Raw genomic sequence first — 21,844 nt, 5'->3', positions numbered from 1 at the left:
GGGAGAGCCACGGGAAGATGGCGGCCCCCTGGCACCGCCTTCTGCCCCCGGCCCAGCGGCCTGCCGGCGGGGCGCGCAGCGCCTTCGCTCCTCTCGCTGCCAGACGGCTCCTCAGGGCCCGCAAAGCCCTGGCAGGCAACGCGCGGCTCGCTGAGGGCACCCGGGCACCGAGCCCTCCCGCCCACGACAACGGCCGTCCCCGACGACGCCCCCGGTGAGGCGGGAGCGCGGCGCGGCGCGGCACCGCCCCCTCGCCCGCCCCCTGCAAAGATGGCGTGGCGATCGCTGCGGCGGGTCGGGCCGGTCCTGGCGCCGCGCTGCCCGCGTCTCTCGCCGCAGCTGCCGCCGCCACTGCGGGTGCCTGCTGCTCGGAGGTTAGCCACCAGCTCGTTGGTGCTGTCCGGTGAGTGGCGGCCGGGGGGGGGGGGGGGGCAGCGGGAGGGAAGCCCGCTTGGGAGCGGCCCACTTCTGCAAGGGGTCGTCGCTTCCCACTTCTGCAAGGGGTCGTCGCTTCTCCTCTGTCAGGGCTCCCGGGGAGGGGAGAGTGGGCTGCTGCTGCTGCTGCCGCCACCGCCGGGCCGGCCTTCAGGTGGTGCGGGCCGGGATGGATCTCGGCTCTCGGCGCAGCCCGCCAAGTAGCGGTGCCTGCCACCGGTGGGTAGGGCTGGACTCACCTCCGTGCTCGATGCCCGGAGCAGTCCCCAAGTTTGAACCTCCGCCTGCCAGACCCCGGTGTACAAAGGTGCTTCGGGGTGAGGCGTGTCCAGTATTGTAGTTGCCCGTGCGGCTCGGAAGGGCACGACCGGAGGGAGTAGCGGGATTCTGCGCATCCCCTTAGCCGCGCCGGTTTCGGACGGGTCCCCTCCAGCCGCTAGTGCATGGTTGTCCACATGGGAATCTGGGAAGAGCCTGGCAAAATGGCTGAAGCCATGCATGGGCTGATAGCTGCGGGGGACAAGCGGTGCCTTCTTGCTTCTGGTAGCGGGTGCTTCACCTGTCCCATGGCCGGGTACTGACACTCTCCCAGGTCCTCCTCCACGAGGAGCTAGTTCGACTCCCTCAATTGCCAGATAACTTTAAACCTCCTCTCCACACCGCAGTTTGTTAGCAAAGTAGCCCAGTCCCCTCCCGTCCCCAGCTGCAGGTGCCACTGAGGGGGCCCAGTGTGGAGAACAGGAGCCTGACAAAAACAACGGATAGCTTTTCCTGGGGTCGTCCTGCAGAAACAGCCTGTGAGCTCCAAGGAGCAACAGCAGCAGCACAAGAAAGAGCCAAACCGAGATGGATGGAGGAGACAGACTCACAGTGGTTAGATTGGTGCGGGGCTGCTGGGGAAACTTCGGCCAGATTTTCAGGCCTGTGGGCCTGTTTAGGCTAAAGAAGTTTGGCCGTGCCTCCTAGCTCCTGTGCAGAAGTGGTCAAGCAGGAGGTGGGCTTATGCATCGGGGCTTGGTGTGATTTTTGCACTTCTTGTGCTTAATTCCGAAAGCATCCCTGCTGTCAAAGCTCTTTTTAAGTGAAAGTTAGCCACAGAAGTCTGAAAAACAAGAATCTGTGGCATTGCAGCAAGCAGAAGTATTGAAAGGTATAGGAGAGGAGGAAAACAGGCCATAAAACTAATTACTGCCATAAACTTCCTTCCAGATAGCCTCTTAACCTGTCTAACTGCTTTCTACTGCAGGTAAAAGAAATAATATTTATTAATCATTACTTGCAGAATTGAGTCAAGATCTAAGCTTTTTTTCCTCCATTTTAATGGTTTGGTGTACTCACTCTTTTCCATAGGTACAGTCTGAAGCAATAACATAAATAATGCTTTTGGTTTCGGTAGATAGGAAAATTTTGCATGCCTTTTTGTGGCCATTCAGAAGTATACACTCTTCAGGTGTATATTTCTGAAATACTTCATAGAGGCAAGCTAGACTGAATGAAGGCCTGAATTCAGAATGGGCTAGTTAGGCTAAAACCAAAGTCATGAGGAAGTGAATGACACAGGAGTAAAAGTAGCTCTTCATCTGGAAGAGTGTGCACAGAGCTTTAATATGCTCTGAAATTTCATGTTTCTTTCATTTGATTTCTTTAATGGGCTGATCACAAACCCAAAGTTCAGATTGTGAGATTACTTATTAACTATTTTTAATTTGACCTTCACTTTATTTGCAGTAGGGGTTTGTTGCATGGTTAGAATTTCCCATTTTTCACCTTTTTTTTTTCCCTCCTGCTCCCACCAGAAGTTTGTGTGCTCTTCTAACATTTTACTGCTGAGTTCCAAACTGATTGTGGAAGTATTTCATTTTTCTTTCTCTTTATATAACCTTGCTTTCTAAGTAAATGTTATACAGTGTTAGTGCCCTACATAAAACATATTGGTTGGCTTCTTTGTGATGTGTAATGTCACAAATGTTCAGCTTGGTTTGAGATTCTGTGCCATTCTCTCGTCTCACGGTTCATTACTCATTTCCAATGGGTTTAATGTCTTGACCTAAAATGATTTAAGACATTTGATTTCTTCTGTTCATTAGGACATGTCCCGAGAGATTTTTGTAGGTATAAATAATGCTAGCAGGAATTCTCTGGGGGGTTTTGAGTGATAATTAGTGGGAAAATGCTTCATCTTTGTGTTTTACTCAGAATCTTCTGTGTATTGTACTAACAACAACAACATGTATTGCTCTGCCATGGTCTCTGAACCTGAGGCTATCCTCAAAGACAAACCATTTTATCTGAGACTTGCTTCTCCTGCATGTGTTCAGACATAAATAAGAGGATCGCTACAACTGAAACAGCTTATAATGTGACTGACAGAGAGTGGAAAGATTTTAGCAGGCCTGCAGCAAGAAGTTCTGTTTGCCTTCATGTGCCAGTCTGGAAAATACACAGAGATCTGCAGAAGTGTAGCTTCTCAAGTGGGTGTAAGCAGTCTAGCCCAGAGGAAGAGCCTGAGAGGAGCATTTTGAATGAAAAAGGAAGGTCCAGCTACACTACTCCAGCACTAATCACACAGGGAGTGCTGTTTAAGAAGTGATCTTCTCCAGCTTCTTAACACCCCTTGCCTGACTGGATGGGTGCTACAGGTGAACATTCAAAATAAATAATTAGTAAAAAAAGAGGGGGGAGAGAGAAAAAGAAAATGTCTGTGGGGAAGCTATGGAAGAGAGAAAACAGAGAAGGCACACTGAAAATGCTCAGAGTGAGAAAACTTGTAGATCAAAACGTTAGCAAGAAAAATGTAGCCTTTTTCATTTACTTGTTACATCTGCTTCTAATAAAAACTAGTGCAAGCTGCCCTTAGTTACAGATCTAAAAGATATGTATCATCATCAACAACAGAACAAGAGGACACAGTCTCAAGCTGTGCCAGGGGAAGTTTAGGCTGGATGTTAGGAAGAAGTTCTTCACAGAGTGATTGGGCATTGGAATGGGCTGCCCAGGGAAATGGTGGAGTCACTATCACTGGAGGTTTTAAGAAGAGACTGTATGAGGCACTTGGTGCCATGGTTTAGGTGATAAGATGGTGTTGGATCATAGGTTGGACGTGATGATCTCAAAGGTCTTTTCCAACCTGGTCTGGTCTATTCTATTCTAGTCTAAGACTGGTGTGAAAAGACTAAACAGTGTCTTACATGCTTGTTTTAACACTATAAGGAATAACCCCTCTGTTCTTCTCACGGTAAAGGTATTAACAGAGAACAAATTCTCTTAAGTAATAATGGCTTGTATCAATCACCCTATTAATTTGCCTTAATTTCACATACATCTGTGACAACATTTAACAGGCAGAAATAGACATCATGAGAGATGTCAGGAGAAGGGAATCAGCCAAAACTTTAGTTTGCAACTTTTGTACTTCAACTGATTACCCTGTGTAAGTATTTTTAGATTCTTGCAATACTGACACTGGTTCTAACATGTCATTAACTGGCCTTTGCAGGAATAATGAAGTGGTTGTCAGAAGCACTGAATATGTTTGAAAAGTCACTATGCTGCCACAAAAATGCATAACTATGAGTAAGGTACACATATGTGCTTTAGATTTATACTTCGGTATGAAGCAGAACTACTCTTCTACTCCTGTACATTACCCACCTGTAGATGATTGCACAGGTACCAGTAATACTCTCCGCAGAACACCTAGTGAGCTGCTGCTCTGTCACTAAGCATGTCATGAGCTCAGGGAAAAAAGCTTCTGTAAGTTATATGTGTTGTTTTAAAATATTTTCTAAGAAAAACAAGCAACACTTCAGTTAGAAACAAACAACAGACCACAGTTTAAGCCTGCAAATGTGTTAATGCCACTTATTTCTGAAATACCGAGTTTGTTTCCTTGTAGCTCGCAAATACACAGACAAGCATGAATGGATATCAGTTGAGAATGGCATTGGAACAGTAGGAATCAGCAATTTTGCACAGGTATTGATCTCTTCCCTGCTCCCCAAGCCTGCAATGTTTACTTACATGTGGCTGTTCTTGTCCTTGCTCTTTGGACAGTTGCTGGGTTTTATTGTTCTAATTGCATATGCTATGGAATGAGCCTGAGTTTTGGACTTGGAGCTATCCCAGTGAAGAGAATCCTGCTTCAGCATTCTGATAACTTCTTAATCACTTCAGATTTACCCTATGGAAAGCTGAACTGGATGAGAAATTTAGTGGTTCAGCAGAATTTTAAACGTCCTTGATTATTTCTGGCTATGTGCAGAGGATATTGGGCACATTTTATGCCAGACTTCGCTTGAACATGAATACACTGCAATCCCTCTGGCTAAAGAGCAACCATGAATAGCAGCACACCATGGCATATGCTCCTGACTCTAGGATAGGTATCCCTTTGGATTTTTTGTTTCCTTCTCACACAAGTTGTTGATTTGCAGTAGTTGTAGGCAAATTCAAGACAGAGATTCATTGCTTGTGAAAACTAGAATCCAATGTGAGAAGTTATCAATGAAGTGGAATGGATGTTTCTTAGGACAAGCACTGTTTCCTGCAATCTGAGTTTCCTGCAGATAGCTCTAAACTGTGTAAGAGCCCATGTCTGTTGTGAGACAGAGCACACTGTCTGTGAAGAGGCTGAAGCCTGTTCTGGTTGAGCCGATTCTTATGGTGATAAGGCTCCTTATTAAGTCGTTAAGGACAAACTATGCTAACAGCTCTGGAGCTGTCCCTGTCTCTGGGGAGGAATTATTGGGTTTTCTTTCAGACTGCACTGGAAATAAATTCTCTGCTTTGTAACAAAAACAAAACAAAAGATAATTCCTCAGATCATTGGAACTTTATCCTTTAAAACGGTTGTTACTCTGTCTAATGCAAAGAAGATCAGCAGATGTTATTTCTCATTCTGCCTGAAGAGATCTGTGTATAAACCTTGGAACTCAGCCTGAGGGTTATTAACACTGTAATAGATAAACGATTGTGTGGCATTTGGGGCATAATAGCAGAACAGGGGTTTTTTCCACATTAAATGTTAAAAAAAGTTTAAAATATGCAGTCCTTAAAGGAGGAGAACTAAATTTGCAGACAGAGATTACTTATGTACTGATTCTAAATCTACTGTATCAGATCTCTCCTGTGTGTAGCATCATTAATGTATGCTTTGATGCTTTTGTTTTTCTGTAAAGGAAGCATTAGGAGACGTTGTTTACTGTAGTCTTCCAGAAGTTGGGACAAAATTGAGTAAACATGGTAAGTTGCAGCTCTAATTTATAATGAATTATTCTACTCATCCCACTCTCCTTTTGCAAAGATAAATGAAGTGATCTCAGCGTTCATTAGTGCCACTATAAATCTTACGGATGCAGAATAAATTTGGGTATTTCCACAAGAGACAGCTTTAATTTCGAATTCTCACTGTCAGGCCATTCATGGCAGCAGAAAGTACCTGCCTATTAAACTGTGAAGACATTCATTTAAAAATTAAATGTGTGAAATGTCTTTTGTAATAATTTTACAGATGCTCTGTTTTAAAAATGTTTATATCTTGATTTGGACTCACTCCTGTTGGGGCTGGCTTATTTGTAACTGCTGGGAGGTGTTTCATGTGTTGCACAATGTACAACATCAAATTGATCAAACATACCTAGTTAATTTTTCAGAGAATGCACAGACTATGTAATTTGGGGGTATCAGCTGTAATCACAGGCTTTTGCTAATTGGTGACAGACAAACGGTTACATTCTTCTTCACTCAGTTAAGTAATTTTCCACAGAGAAAGATGAGCATTAGTAGGGTAGAAAGGAAAAGGTGAGATAGAAAGGAAAACCTCCTGGTGGGGTAGAAAGCAAAAAGCATGCTCCTGTATTTACATGGATAGCTGCCCCATTAGCGTATGAATAAAAGATTGTGTTTAGCCTCAGATGGTGTGGATCTCCTGAGGTAAAGTAGCAGGCTTTTTTGTGGTTCCATCCTTTCTTTGGAACACATCCTGTCAAACTGTTTTGGCCAAATCTATTGCATCACCTTGAGCAGTGAAGGATAGACTAAAGGTCTTTCTGCTTAGAGTTTTCATGAACCAACTCTGAGCTTTGTTTTATCAGAAGCAATTTCACTTCTATTTAGTTGTTCTCTTTTCTGCCTGTTATGGCCTTAGTCTAACTCCCAGCTTTTCCAGAACATGTTGTTCTCGATTCTTGTTGCTGATGGCTATCTGCTCTTCTGACAGCTCTGCGTGCCTCCAGCCTCTGGCTTGTTTGCTTGCGGCTTAGAGTTACTCTGGACTAACATTGCTCCAGGCACCATTTCCATAACTGCCTACAAAAGAGAAACAAGGGAAGAGCGGCTGGGTGATTCCAGTATGGTGCTTCTGAATACTAATGTGTGTGTTCCAGTGAGTGCAAATGTAACACTTGATAGTGTTTCTGAAGAAAAAGCTGGGATTCCTGAAATTGTGGCTATTTTCTAACCAAGTTAGGTATACCAATGTTTGGATTGTAGCTAACAGACATATTTTGGTGTCTTGCAGCAAGAGCTGGATCTGGTTCCTTCTAACCTGATAAATCACATGCTGTAGGGCTTTTGCCAAATGTAAGAAATTTCTGTCCCTCCTATAGAAGTCCATTAGCCAGTGTTATGCATGTTGCCCAGAATAATTCATGTGCATAAACAGCAAGTTTAATACTAAATTTGTTGTTGTCATAAAGTTGATGACTTCAGTTTCTGACAGTTTTCCTTGCTCAAGATCAAGTCGCTTCTTCAGTGGTTAGGTTGTCACCAGAATGTCTGATTGGAAAATCTAAAGGACTTTGTACTTTCCTCTTAAAAGCTTTCAATCACATTTTGTGTTCCAGATGAATTTGGTGCTTTGGAAAGTGTGAAAGCTGCTAGTGAACTCTACTCTCCTCTGACAGGAGAAGTGACTGAGATTAATGCTGCCCTTGCAGATAATCCAGGGCTCGTCAATAAATCTTGTTATCAAGATGGTAAGTTGACATGTTTTATCTTTCATCCATGAATACCACCTGGATTCTGGCTATCACAAATAGCTCTGCAACTCCAAATTACTCGACTTTAATGGTGTGGAGAAATAAATGGAATATACTGACTAGAGATCAAGCCCAATACAATTTAACATGAAAGTATTATGTAGTCTTGTCTCCACTGATAGCTGTTTTACAGTGTAGTCTTTTTAGACACAGACTGTGGCTGAATTTGAATCTCTTTCCCTTGACTGGATTTCTCTTTTTTGATCTGGTAACAGCTGGAGGTGCTGAGAGCTCAGGCTCTTCTACTCTTTCTACACGGCATTTCCTTAATGCCACTGTCACAGACCGTGCTAAATTAGACAAGTGGCCAGACTGGTGTAATTTAGGGCCAGTTCTTGCATCAGGTTTGGGGTTTTTAATTTTTTAGAGTACTAAAACATTGTTTTGCCTGCACAAGAGATCCTGTTGATGGATGTTCCAGGGCTTGTGTGCCTACTGGGAGCACTTTTCTCAGGCAGCAACAGAAATTAATCATTCCTGTAGGATATTACCAACTGTTTTCAATTTCCTAATTACAGGCTGGCTTATCAAGATGACTGTGGAAAACCCTGCTGAACTTGATGAACTGATGAATGAAGATGCCTATGAGAAGTACATAAAATCCATTGAGGACTGAGCTGGAATAATGAAATAAATCCATAAAAAATATGTTGGTGTAGTTTGTCATCAATCAGTGAAGTATAAAATACCCAATTTTGGCCACCTGAAAAATACTACTCATGATGGTATACATACAAGGCCGTAAATAATTGCAGTGCTAAAAATGTTTAACATCTGCATACTTCTGAGGATTTTTAATTGTGTTTTCTGATTTACATAACTTCAGGAGGCTTTCTATAATATTTTTGGATTCTATAAATTTATTTGCTAAAATACCTGCTTTCCAAGATTCATTTGACAATCAAATTTAGGAGCAACAGCCTTAATGTGGTAAATCTGTAGTAGGCATATGACTGTTGGCATAACCTGGAATACAGCTTTCCCTGAAACACTTCTATTGCTCCCAAGATATTGGGAGGCAGTGTCTCCCTAAACTCCTCATGTGTTTCCTAATTATAGCTGCGAAGATGACACCAAACCCAGCAGCCAAATCAACTACCTCTTTGCATGATTTTTTAATTCTTTACAGAATATGTCAATCCTTTTGTTTTCCTTCTTCATCTTACTGTGTAATTAAATAGTTCTGCCTTTGAGGCAGAAGGTCTTCCTGTTCTGGTTTATATGGTTTCTTAGTATGCAAAACTCATGCAGTGATAGTTTAGCAGGGTTCTACAGTGGATTGTTTAGGCTGTGTTTTTTATCTAGCAAACACTATGGCACAAGTAGTTAAGGAATTCTACATCTTGCACCTAGTAGTTGTGATGATTCCAGGACAGCAGGTACAAAAATGGGGTGATCAGTAGTAGTTTGGCACAGAATGTAGCCTGTGTGTTTGCCTTTAAGATCAACTGCTGTAATGACATCACAGGAATGAAACTAAAGCTTCTATTTTGCAAACCAGTAAACTTAAAGCAGCTGATTCCATTAGACTTAATATTTAATGAGTCCAAAATGTGCACTCATAGTTGATGTGACATCTAAGGGTAAGGTTGAGTTGTACAGACCTGCACTTCAGGAAAATCTCATAGTACAGCAGAGTTTTGATCTAGATTTTTTTTGCCCTACACTTTAAAAAAATGGGGATTAGAAGCCAAGCACAGCACCGGAATGAAAATCAAGTACTATATAAGTTAGTGTAAGAGGAAGCAGGGGAATATTGATGTGAGATGACAAACGCAAAATTCATACTCCTTTGGAAGTTCCTTACTCAAGCACGGCCCATGTAAAGGGCAGAAATAACCTGCAAGTGATACAGAAACCTTTCTAATGTATGAAAATGGAGGGCTTTCTTTTATGAACTGAAGGGATGTCAAAGTAACTGGTGTGGTTTTGAAATCCCAGGAGCTGATTTTTCCTACACAAGTCCCAAATAAAAGCCCTGCCAAGAGGCAGACTACTGTGTATTTAAGATAAAGCTATCTTCTCCGTGGGAGTTAAACTGCAAAGTGACTGAGAGGAAAGACTGTGTTTGACTGTTCATAGGAGTCCTAGCTTGGCAGTGCTTGATAAAGGCTCCAGCAAATCCAGCAGAAATGCTTTAAAATCTCTCAGAACTTATCCATTATTCACAGTATCATGCAGTATTTATTGTGACAACATTCAGAGCCCACAGAGCTGAGAGTCTGATCCTGGCCTCTTACGGATTCCCTGTGTCAGTTGGGATCTTTGACCTCCCCGTGTACTTTCCAAAGGGAATGAGAAAGTTTGTTTCAAATTAGAATGAGAGCAGGCAAATGGAGCTAGGATACTGTTTCTTCCACCCTTTTTTTTTTTTTTGGCCAACTCTGCAGCAAATAGGTCCTTCAGCCACAGCCAGGCAAGGTATGACCCTAGTGAATCTCCCTTTAATGCTTAGTCTAGAGGATTCCAATGCATTTTACATTTTTTTCCCCTTAAAATGTTTGTATTCTTTCCTTTGCATCAATGAAACATGAAATAGTAATTTCTGTAATTCCTAAGGAACCTGGGGAATAGTGAAAACTGGCAGATCAGATCTCTTCCTCAAGCTCTGCCCTTCTCCATTAGCAGTGTTTATAAGGTTAGACTTGAATATGGTTGAATGACAACTTTCTGGACAGGCATCTGAAACAGAATGTAACCTTTCTTTCAAGGTGTACAACTGGAAGAAGAATGAACTAACTTATGTTTACAAAAGAGGAGAAGCAGGAACCTCTCTATCCCTAGTTCTTTCACAGTTTTATGTGGCCTTAAAGTGACTTGTTAAATTCCCAATTCCTCTTAAAAGGGGAATGATAATACTGAGGTATTTTTCTCATGTGGTCACGCCAGGAGCTCCGGAGTTCTACAGTGATGTAGGCCAAAGGATGTGTATTGGAGCAAATATTTTTATATCTTTCTATAATTCACTCAAGTACCTGAATTACACTGCCAAAAGAATGTATTCTTCCTTGCTTGATGTATGCTACACAAGCAGAACTCTTAGCTTTCAAATAATCCCATCACTATATTCAGCAGCAGCAGGAAGCCTCAGGCAGACCAGCATGCACTAGTTGGAGCCAGGCTCTGCAAAAGCATGAATGCAAAGCTTGCCAGCATGAATCCATAATGAATGCCTTTCATCAAAATAAAAAGGTGGAGTGAATGTGTATTAGCTTTGGTCTATGCCACAGTTTTAAATGCTTTTGTATAAATCACAGGGGAAAGCATCATTTGTTCACCAGTGTGTGCTCCTGCAGAAAATGAATAAAGGAGATGATTTTTTAACAAAATAACTGTTTTATCTGTGACCTCTTAAGTCTCAATCCTGAGCTTAAGAACTTTCCATTCATAATTACTGGCTACTCAATGTTATAGACTCAGGTTGGGTTTATGGCAAATTATGATTTCCATACTTCTCCCACAACCAATAATTACATCTCTACATCTCTTAAGGGTTAACTATATCCTCAACTTTCTTCTTGCCAGCCCTTGCTTTCTGTTTCACAAGTGCCAGCCACTTTATCTCTCAAATTAGCTAACTCAATAATATAAACTAAACTTGGACTGATTTTTTTTTTTCAATCCCTGTCTAGTTTTTGAAGCTTTTTACCAATGTCAGTTCTGAAAAGACTGCATACCTGAAATGTTGTCTGGTTTTCAACCAATGAAGTGCTGCCTCTCCCATCACATCTTATATATAGATACAAACCATGTCATTACTACTTCTCACCAGAGGGGGAAAAATATCAGTGGTATAGAACTGAAAGAACAAAAAAAAGTAATACGAGTCAGTGGTGTTTTGATGAGCATAAAATAAGGGCAATGTCATCTTCATTGTCATTAAATTAGCAATAAGATGATTACTTAAGCAGCTCTGATTAGAAGTGCAGTGGGTTTCAGTTTCTATAGCTCCTCTTAACTGGAGTCTCCAGTGGATAAGGATCCCCCTTCCTTTTTCTTCATACTCTGGTAATGGCTTCCATCACAGAACTTTCATAAACTGACACATAAGGGACGTAATATCTATCTTCGTGTGAGCCTCGTCATGCAAATAAACAGAACTGCTCCAATAAATCGAGAAGATCCTCAGCTCCTCAGCAGAACCTGTGGTGCTTTTCTGTCGTAGTGCTGGGAGACATCACACAGGAAGAGGTAATGAAAAGGGCACCAACTGCGCTGTGTATTTGGGAGAAGCCCTAGCAGCGGTACATAACTAATTAATCACCCGAGTTCACCAGTGGGTGGAACGCTCCAGGCTGTCGGAGGGTGACGCGCCGATGAAAAGAATTCCAAGGTAAAAGAGGGCATTGTTGCATCCTTTCACCACACGATGGCGCTTCACAGGCGAGCAAGGGAGGCAGCGGCCAGCCTGGTTTTCCCTTCAGCTGCTCGGGCCCTAGAACGTATCTTAGTGACCTCAGAGTCATTTATTTCCTAGACCAGCTTCGAGAGCAGAAAAAAATACGGAGCACATCTTGCCTCCCGACACACTATATGTAACAAAGGAATTCGCTTAAACCTCATTTTATTGTACCCATCATCTTTCCATCTTCTGCCCAAGCCCCCTCTTCCCCCTTCTTGGAGCACGTCTAAAATGTGGCCTGGTGGGGAAGGGATGTGCGTGGACAGTCTAAAACGTCACCAAGTGCCAAACATGATGCCAGCTGTTGGGTCAATAGGCACCTTTCGAGAACAGAGCAGAGACTGACTGGGAGCTTTGGGGAGCATTCTTCCAAAGTCACCAGGGAAAAGTGTTTTTATATCAGTGAAGCTGTGCCACTGATGTTACATCATGTTGTAAAAGCTGATATTTTTATATCAATGAAGTCTCAGAGAGACTGCAAAGTCATTGACATAACACAGTGATGCTTCTGCAGGTGAAAATTTTAATGTGGGAGCTGTGGCTGGACTGATGGACAATCAAAATTCCTTTGGCAAGCCATTTCCAGGGAGATGCAAGTCAGTATTAAGAGATTCCTGAGCACTGTCCATCACTGTAAATTACCAGCAAGATATGCTTCAGGTAGCACAGACACATTTTGAGAGCAGCTTGGACTGTCCTCAATGTAATATTCTCCACTTTCTCCACATCACTTGAGACACTGCCCCAGAGGACCAGCCCTTAGGAGGAGAATTCAGGCTGTGGTATCTGTAGCAGTCTGAGTTCACCTCAAGTTATTGATAACCCTCTCTTCCTGACAAAGCATAAAACAGTTGCTTCAGAGCTGATGTATTTTAGTGCAGTACAAGTGCCTTACATCCCCTGCTATTAGGCTGTTTTATTTGTCCTTTGTTTATAGTGTTCAATTATTTATGCTATTGAATGTCTCTGGCTCAGAGATGTATTTTAATGGAGACACAACAGCTGTACCTTTCTCTAACCATGAAAATCAATCCACAAGATAGGATGATGAGTCTGCACTTCAGGCTCAAGAGTACTGTTTTTCAGGCATCTCCTTTCTCCTTTCTTTGCTGTGTGAGTGTGGATCAAAAAAAAAGGACAGAGAATTAAGTATTCTTGGCAACTCCTGACTGTTCTGACAACCCCTCAGTTGTACCATCATCAGTGAGGCAAAGCCAGTGATGAAACTGGTGTCATATCACCATTGCACAGCTCTTTTTTTTTTTCTCTGCACTGTATCACCCTCAACTACAACCAAAAGTTTATGCAGCTTTCTGTTACACCAAGGGACACTTCTTACATCAGGTTAGACAACAAAGAAGAGAATTTAGTTATTCAAAGCCTTGACAGGTTCATTTTTTTCCCTATCTCCCTTATCTTCCATAGGCTTAAAGAGGAATTGAAGGACAGCGTGGCCCTTTGATGCATGCTGCTGCTTCTGTGTGATCTAAAGCAGTATTTCTAATAGGGAATCTGACATAATCTTGCAAAGAGCCACTCTTTAGAGGCAGCACATGCAAGCTCCATTTCTCCATTCTTCCTGCCCCTATGTATATATGGAGTTGCAAGGAGTTATCCTGAGGTCCGAAAAAGGTTGGGAACCATGGGTCTAGACTGCAACAGCACCATGAGCTCTTGGAATGAGGTTGCAGGGCCCAAGCTGATCTCACAGCTCCCTGCTGCTGAAAGATCAGGTTCTTGCTCTCCCTCCTCTTTGCCCTCTCTTTTCTCTCTGAAGTGGATACTACTCGCTCTTACCAACTCTGCTGGTCACAGGGGCTGCCCCTTGTGAGACAGCCATGGCATGCAACACATCTCCCGAGCCATTTCAGCTATCAGTCAGACCAAAATTTATTGGTAGATTCCAAAAGGCACCCAGAGATTAATGCCAAGAAAGAAGGAGAAACAAAAAAATAAATAGTTCTACAATCCATTTTAGCTACTGCCTAGTTAGCCTCAGTTCTGCATCACCCCTGGGGGAAAAGGCATGTGCTTGCTAAAAGCAGCTTAACTGCAGCTACTGCTGAATATAATAGGTGGGGCCTAGAAACTTTCCTCCCAGTCCTTCAACACTGAAAAACTGAAACTGTTATTTTTAAAACATAAAAATCACAGTTTTTTCACATACCCCACATCTACCCTCTAGAAAGGCCACTCTCTCCTCTCCTGAGATGTTCTTCCTGTACTTTGTAGCACCTAGCACAGGCCTTTGGCAGCTCAGTCCTGAATGGCACTTGAGAATGTTTCAGCTGTTACTAGCAACTGTAATGATGCAAAACTGGGAAGGAAGGATTAAAGCCACAAACAACTAACTTACAGGCATCCCTTTCTGAACTACAAACTGCTCAACTGGGTCTGAACATACAAGACTTTATATAAGGACAGCTACATGCATTTATGCCCACCTACAACCTCTTCCTATCTTGCAATCTGTTTACACTTCAGACTCATAGAATTGTTAGGGTTAGAAGGAACCTCAAGAAATCATCTAGTTCCAACCCCCCTGCCATGGGAAGGGACACCTCACATGACATCAGGCTGCCCAGAGCTACATCCAGTGTGGCCTTAAAAACCTCCAGGGATGAGGCTTCCACCACCTTACTGGGCAACCTGTTCCAGTGCCTCACCACCCTCATGGGGAAGAATTTCTTCCTAACATCCGATCTGAATCTACTCACTTCTAGTTTTGCTCCATTCCCCCCAGTCCTATCACTACCTGACACTCTAAAAAGTCCCTCAGCTTTGCTGTATCCCCCTTCAGATACTGGAAAGCCACAATTAGGTCTCCTTGGAGCCTTCTCTTCTCCAGACTGAATAGCCCAAACTCCCCCAGTCTGTCCTCATAGATAGGAGAGGAGTTCCAGCTCTCTGATAATCCTCATGGCCCTTCCCTGGACACGTTCCAGCACCTCCAGATCCTTCCTGTAATAGGGGCTCCAGAACTGGACACAGAAGGCTGCATTAGGAGAAGACCACGTTAGCAACGCAACTCAGCATGCTGCAGCTTCCCCAGAGAACACTCTCAATGGAGACTGCCCAAGGACAAGTTGGATGGAAAATCTGCCCCAAATATTAGGTATTTGTCTTCGGATGTGCAGGTGCATCACATCTTCATGCAGGCACTGTGAATGAATTTGAACTTCATTGTTTCTGACCCTGCACAAAGAACTCCTGGTTAATTTGTTACCAAAAACACCCAAAACAACCCAACCCAAAAAAAGAAGGTTCACATTCACCACATGCTCACAATCCATATCATTAATCTTTAATGACAACTGGAAGCTACAGGTTTATAAATATATATATATATATATATTTCATAATTGTGACAACCAGTAACTAGATGTGGTTTTGGTGGAAAATTGTCTGAAATACTGTAAGGCTAGGTAAATTACAAGGCATTATTAGAAAATGTTGATTTTCAACTTTTGGTGATATTCCATTACTTTTACAAACATTAGAAACAAACATTAGAAACAAACATTACTTGGTGAAATATAAACACTGCAGGAGAAACTACAACCAAAAGTAATTTACTAGTAAAGTACAGAGTTAAGAAACCATGAGGGTTTGGGGTTTTTTAAACAAGATCAAGGTAAATCAAAGGAACAGTAATAAAAACTTGCACATTAACACTGTCTTCAGCAGACAGCACCTCCAGTAGAGAGAGGAATAAATTGTGTAGCACTAAAAGTGAGGAGTTAGGTTTGTTTAAACCCATTCCAAGAACAGTGATTTTGTGTCACAGCAGTCAGTTTTTCTGCATTACAACATGGATTTGTGTCCAGATGTAGGCAGGTTTTGCACCCAGGTTAAGCTTGTTTTGTATCAACCTTAAAATGCACAACCTGTGTCAAGGTGCACCTCCATGAGGCCAGTTACAGGATGCCCACAAACACACCACGGATTAGAAACTGGACTTGCAAGTAATTCCAACTAATTACTTGCAAGTAATCACAACCAATTTTAGTTTTACTGCTTTCTGTGAGCTTTAAAAACAAACACATTAGCTCTTTGAAGTGTAAAAGCATAATACGATTTGGCTTATTTTTAAGATACAGAAATACAAACAAAAAATTCTAAACCTCACCAACAGTAACACAACCTTTCATCCTAGAAGGTGAGAAAGTATAACATCATTACACACTTTGCTGAGATATTGTCTTGTTACTGTTACCCAAAGCAGATTGCCTATGATTTAGTGAAGTCAGGCTGAACAAACAAGAGCCTAAATACGTAACACTAGTTAAGACACAGAGTTTCCTTAATGACACTTTCAACAGAACATTCTATACACACACCCCAATGCATTGACTAGACAAATCAAGTTAAGTCCTAAAAAAAACCCACCCCAGGTGCACCATAATATTGCATAGAAAGAAATCCCTGGCATTAATACACTTGCACTGGAGACTAGAAAGTTCTCCCTGCCTTGCTAAGTCAAAGCATATATTTTTTTTTTAAACAAAGCTCATCTCACATTTGACTTCTTTTTTTTTTAAGCTATATTCTTTGGAATCACTAGTGCACATATTATTTCAAGCATATTTTAATTCTGCATGCTATTGTTTAATATTAAAAAAAAAAACCCACAAACAACCAAAAACCACTAAAATTGAAAGCAAAATGGTTTTTTTTGCTGCCTTCCCCTCAAAACCAGAATGTAAAATAGTCTGCCTGTGTTGCATAAAAATAACACCAGACCTTTTGTCAGCAACAGAAAGCTCAAACAAAAGAGAGGACGGCTGAATGAAGAGGATATTCATACCCCATGGGGGAATCCAGGGTCAAAAATCCTCTCTGTAAAATAATGTGAAAGTTGTCTTTTAAGTTGGGCAGAGTCCAACAGTAGCCAATGGTTTTACAGCTCAGCGTTCCCTTGGATCATGGAAGCCCCACGTTCATGTCCATACAATGATGTAAGGAAGTCCTCTTACCACTCCACTGTTTTAGGACAATTCCCTCAGATAAGCTGAACCTGAGAAAACCTTCCCATTGAAACTGGTGTGTTTCAAACAAACATCACCACCTTCCATTTTACTAAGAACTGATCAGCTCTACATAAGGCTAGTTATTTTTATTTCACAGCAAAGTGGACTGTACTTACTTCCTATCCTCAACTATTTATGTCTGAAAAAAACCTCATTTGCAGTGCTCACAAATATTTTCACTTCAGTAAGCAACCTTTCAGATGCTCAGGTCATGCACACATGAAGTGCGTACAGGAACCAGGATTACTGGTGATGTGCCAAGAAGCTGTGCAATACAACTGAAAGGTAAAAGTCCTTCAGTTATTCCTTATAGTGAGCACTTGTATTATACAAACTGTGTAGATAGACTAAATCCATCCAAAAGTTTTAACAGTGTGCATTATGCAGCATCAGATAAATAAGAGTAAAAGCTTAAAAGACCAGGTCTCCATAAATAGATTTCATAAAAAACTAGATTTTCTGATTTCAGATAGAATATACATTTAGAATATCTGTGTCAGAGGTGTATATATACAATAAGCATCTTTTGTTATATTCATTATAGTCACAGTTGGGTTTTCTCCACTTAATTACATCATTGTAGAGGTGTACCAGGAAGACATATTTCTGACTGTAATTTCTTTCACTGTAGTATGGGGAAACATCATCAAATTCTTCTAGCTGCTACAGATGCAGGATTTCTGCCACAGCTGAAAATGTATCAGGAATTAGAATTGCTAATTATATTTTAGTATAAATTTCATTTTAGTGACAAAGCCATTATGGATCTTTTGGTGAGAGAGCTAAGGAATACATAAGATTTCTTCCTAGGAAATGTTGAAAGGCACATTAAAAATTCATATTTTTATATATATATATAATAATACAATAAAAATCAGATTTTGAGTGTTTCTGTAGGTTACTTTACATGAGAATACAGAACTAGCAGATGTTTGCCTGTTGGTGCTATGGAAAAATGTTTCATATGTCTGTAAAGAGGCTGTGCTTACGCATGAGCAGACATTTGTTCATTCGAGTGGTATATTTTCCCCCTCACATGTGCTGAAACAACAAAGGGTGTGCACTTCTTCTGTTGGTTACTGAGATACCAGGGCACACACAGTCACATCAAAGAGTTGCTTGCAAATGGTCAAAGGAGAAAAAAAACAACATTTACCTGAAATTTTGTACAGTTATTGAAAAGGAGTATGAGAGTTTCAGTTACTGACTTCATGCTAATAAACAGCTGTATGTTTAGCTAGCTGACATTCCATTCACAGACTCTTAACAGTTCTGATTCCTTTTTAGGATTTATAATAATTAGGGTAGATTTCAAAACTATTGCCATTGAAGGCATAGAATCACATGCAAAGAATCTACCAGTGTAAGAGCAGAGCAGCAAACATCAACATGTATCAGGCATACAGTACAATTTGCCTCGCTGTGTAAAGCATCTTGAGATTGCACACAAAATAACATGGCACACTGCACCAAGCTACAACCCTGCACACTAAATGACAGACACATTGTTAACTCTGCAGAGACAGACACAATGAATAACTCACTTAGCAGTGAAGTACACCACCTAAAGATTATTGCCTTGCTTAAAGCGTTCTAGCATCACTCAGAAAAGAAAGTGGCATGGGCTTAATTTATGTGAATCAAAGAAGTGACATTTATTCCAGGAAAGGTTGGCTTGAAAAGTTTCAACTATTTCCCTTCGCCTGTGAAAGTTCACTCTGTAGAACTATATTCTTTAGAAACATGATTTTTCAATTGCTCCTGCTCCCATTAAAATGATTGATGAGCCACCAACTGGAAAATTATCCTCTCTAGCACAGGTCTTTCTCCTCGAAGTCATTCTTTATGCAAATACTACACAATTATTATTTGGGATTTTTATTTCATCTCCATTCATCACGATGCTTGCAGCAACCTATACAGGTTGCAATCTAAAGGACTGGAAATTGTACATGAATGCTGCCAAAGAATACTCACAGTCCTTGCAATTGAGAATGTTTTTGGCAACTGAATAAAACTTGCCTGGAAATCAATTGATGTGATAGGAATAAAAATGTGCAATTGAAGTAGAGCACCTGTGGCATATGCCACAGAAACTCCTGTTAAAGCATCTCAACCCTCATCAACAGCATTCCCTAGTCAAAGATGAGTGGATGCAACCTTACTTTCCAGACTTTAAAAAGCAGGTGTAAATAAATGCTTCTAGAAGACCATGACTCTTACTCGACTCACACATCTATCACCAATTGTTTGTGATCAACTTGAAGCCCATAAAGCAGAGGCTCATGTACTCACAAAACCCACCACACTCACAAAACTTAAGTGTTGAAGCTCAGGAGACTCTGCTTTGCAAAACAGTCTTCTGGTATGCTATGGCCTCAAAAGGTTTAATACTCAGATTTGTGTTTGATGAAGGGACCACAAATACAAGAGCAATAGTATCTGAATGACGTTCTAAAGCCAGAGCCCAGTTCTGCCTATAACACTTTGACTAAAAGCAATTGCAATTTCACCTAAGTCATGATAAAAAAAAAGGGTAATACAACAACTTGTGCGTGTACTCAATGCACATACATCCATTTATGTATCCCAGATTTAAAGAGAGTTTAAGCCACAGCTGCTATAAGGAGATTTTTAAATGACTGGAGACTTGTGGATGCTGCACAAACCAAGCAGCAATAAAAACTGCCATTCACAGGAGAAAAAAAAAAAGGTAAAATATAGAATTCAAGATATTCACTGATATTTTGGAAAGCAATAACATAAATAAAAGAGATTTGGCTTTATTTCCACCAGATGTCAAAGTGCTTTCAAATGGAGACAAGTCCTTTTCCTTCTCTCCAGTATTAAGGCTCTCATAAAAAGAGTAAGTTTAACTAAAAGTCACTTGGGCTTTCTTCCTCATATACACCACTTAATATGCTTTAATCACAGACACTTTAAGACCCTAGTTCTGCAGTTCTAGCTTTATAAATATGCACTTGTAATATATAATATATAGGATTATTTCCTTCTGTGATCCAGGCCTTAACATTCTCCGATGGAAACACTCAGTTGACGTTGACCAGTACATTTCTTTTAGATTTTCTTGCAATGAAAAAAGAAAGAAAAAGGGATTAGGAATCTGACTGGGAAATTAAACCCACCTGACTAATAGTACAGTCTTGCTTTTATTTCTATTAGATCAGAAACAGTGAACTAGAGAAATTAAATTAAATCAAATCTCCTTTTCCCATTAAGCTTCCAGACTTTTCAGACTTTTTTTTTTTCCTTCTCCTCAGAATATATAAATTTAATTATTCTGACTGAACCCTCAGGAGACAAAAGTGCTCTCAATTCCCACCAAAGCCAAAAGGTTCTACAACATTAATCAAGCTCTTCGGGACACTTAACCCTTTCGAGGAGCATGCAAATGCAGTTCAAAATCACATTCCATTCCTAACCACTCTAGAGACAATCCAAAAGGTTAATGGCCTGATCTTACAGATCTTCATAATCACACTGACATCAGTTTTGCCACCGTCAGAAGTCTTATTCGTATAGGTCCCTCTCCTGCAAACACACATGCCTAAATTCTGGAAAATCAGCACCCAGATTGGGCACCAGCTCAACATGTATTCAGCTACACTCCTGAAAAAGCAAGTTTTAAAAGCAAAGTACTGCACTTGCTGTTAATATAATGTAAAACATACTCCTGAAAGCAGAAATCAGCATGGTCTACAATTTTGATATATTTTTTACAAGGCAAGATATGGCTTTCTTCACAACATTGGAAAACTTGAGCCAGATAAACTCAAATCTGTCACTTAGGAAAGTCTTACCAAAAATTCAGAGCATTTTGTTTTTCAGAAAGCAGAATCTTGCACTGATACCTCAGCATAAGAAATCCAACTAAACTATGAAGAGGAATAGAACTGAAAGTGCTGCTCAGGATGCAGACTAAAATGACGGATTCAGCTCTTACCATCTCTAGTTCCTTTGGTGCAGTTCCATGACTTTCCCGCTGACCTGAGCACAAGCAGCTTTACAGGACCGGTCCTACCGAAACAAACAGTGGATCCTAACAAACCTTTGCAGCAACACACCACATGAATTTTAAACAAAACGCTTGCTTTTTAAAGTCTCTCAACGGGCTGCATTTCAATTAGTGTGTGACCTTGTTTTTCTTTTCTAAGTGTGTTTAAACATATGAAATAGTTCAGGTTAAATAAAACCCAAAACAAACCAAACAACAGCAAAACCCAAGCAAACAAAATACCCAAAACCAACCAACAAAAAAACAAGCCCAAAACTTCTCAGCTTTAAACTGATCGATAGTTTTCACAGCATGATGAAACAGAGCTACACCTGGGGCCACCTGTACTCTTCTCTTTTTGGGTTTAAACGGGTAATTGCTTATAGCCCTGCCCTGTCAGGCCCTTAACCCCACAGGGCAATAAACGCGACTGAGTCAGAGAGGCTCTGAACTGGGAGCTGGGCTTTGCTTAAGCAGGCTTAGGCAAACAGGATGGCTGGGGCGGGTGCCCCATCACAGTGCCCTTCGTGTCACCTCAGGCTGACCCTGTGGAGGTGACAGCAGATGATCCTGACCTCTGGCACCCGGGAGCATCTGTTCGCACCTGAGGGCCCTGGTCCAGGGCAGTGAATTTCACAAACGCCCCGGGCCCATCTGTCTCCTGAGCCTGGCCGGGTAGCTGCTTTGGTGGTAGCCACAGTGCAGCGGTTGGGAGATGGAGGCAGAAAATCGCATCGGCCGCACACCGTGGGAGGCTTCTCGTCGGTATCGCCAGTGCAATATAAAATATAAACTGTCTGTAAACACAATTCAGGCAAAACCTTCCTGCGACTTACAGAGAAGCGGCTGGAAGCGAGGCCTGCGCTGGGCCGCAGAACCCCGGGCGGGCTGGCGAAGCCGGAGGAGTGCCGAGCCCCGCTGGGGG

The 21,844-nt window shown here is 41.6% G+C and overlaps 1 protein-coding gene across 1 annotated transcript; it reads left to right on the top strand.

The window, feature by feature from the left end:
- Window positions 1–250: 250 nt before the first annotated feature.
- Window positions 251–8,120, top strand: GCSH (glycine cleavage system protein H). Its single transcript, XM_054169892.1, has 5 exons — window positions 251–403; window positions 4,331–4,410; window positions 5,613–5,676; window positions 7,278–7,409; window positions 7,991–8,120. The coding sequence occupies exons 1-5, from the start codon at window positions 271–273 to the stop codon at window positions 8,086–8,088; spliced, it is 507 nt and encodes a 168-aa protein (XP_054025867.1). The 5' UTR covers window positions 251–270; the 3' UTR covers window positions 8,089–8,120.
- The last annotated feature ends 13,724 nt before the right edge of the window (window positions 8,121–21,844 follow it).

Source organism: Dryobates pubescens, chromosome 19, assembly GCF_014839835.1.
Source record: "Dryobates pubescens isolate bDryPub1 chromosome 19, bDryPub1.pri, whole genome shotgun sequence".
Classification (NCBI taxonomy): domain Eukaryota; kingdom Metazoa; phylum Chordata; class Aves; order Piciformes; family Picidae; genus Dryobates; species Dryobates pubescens.
Note: the sequence above shows the minus strand (reverse complement) of the source record. Positions and strands in the feature narration are given on the sequence as shown.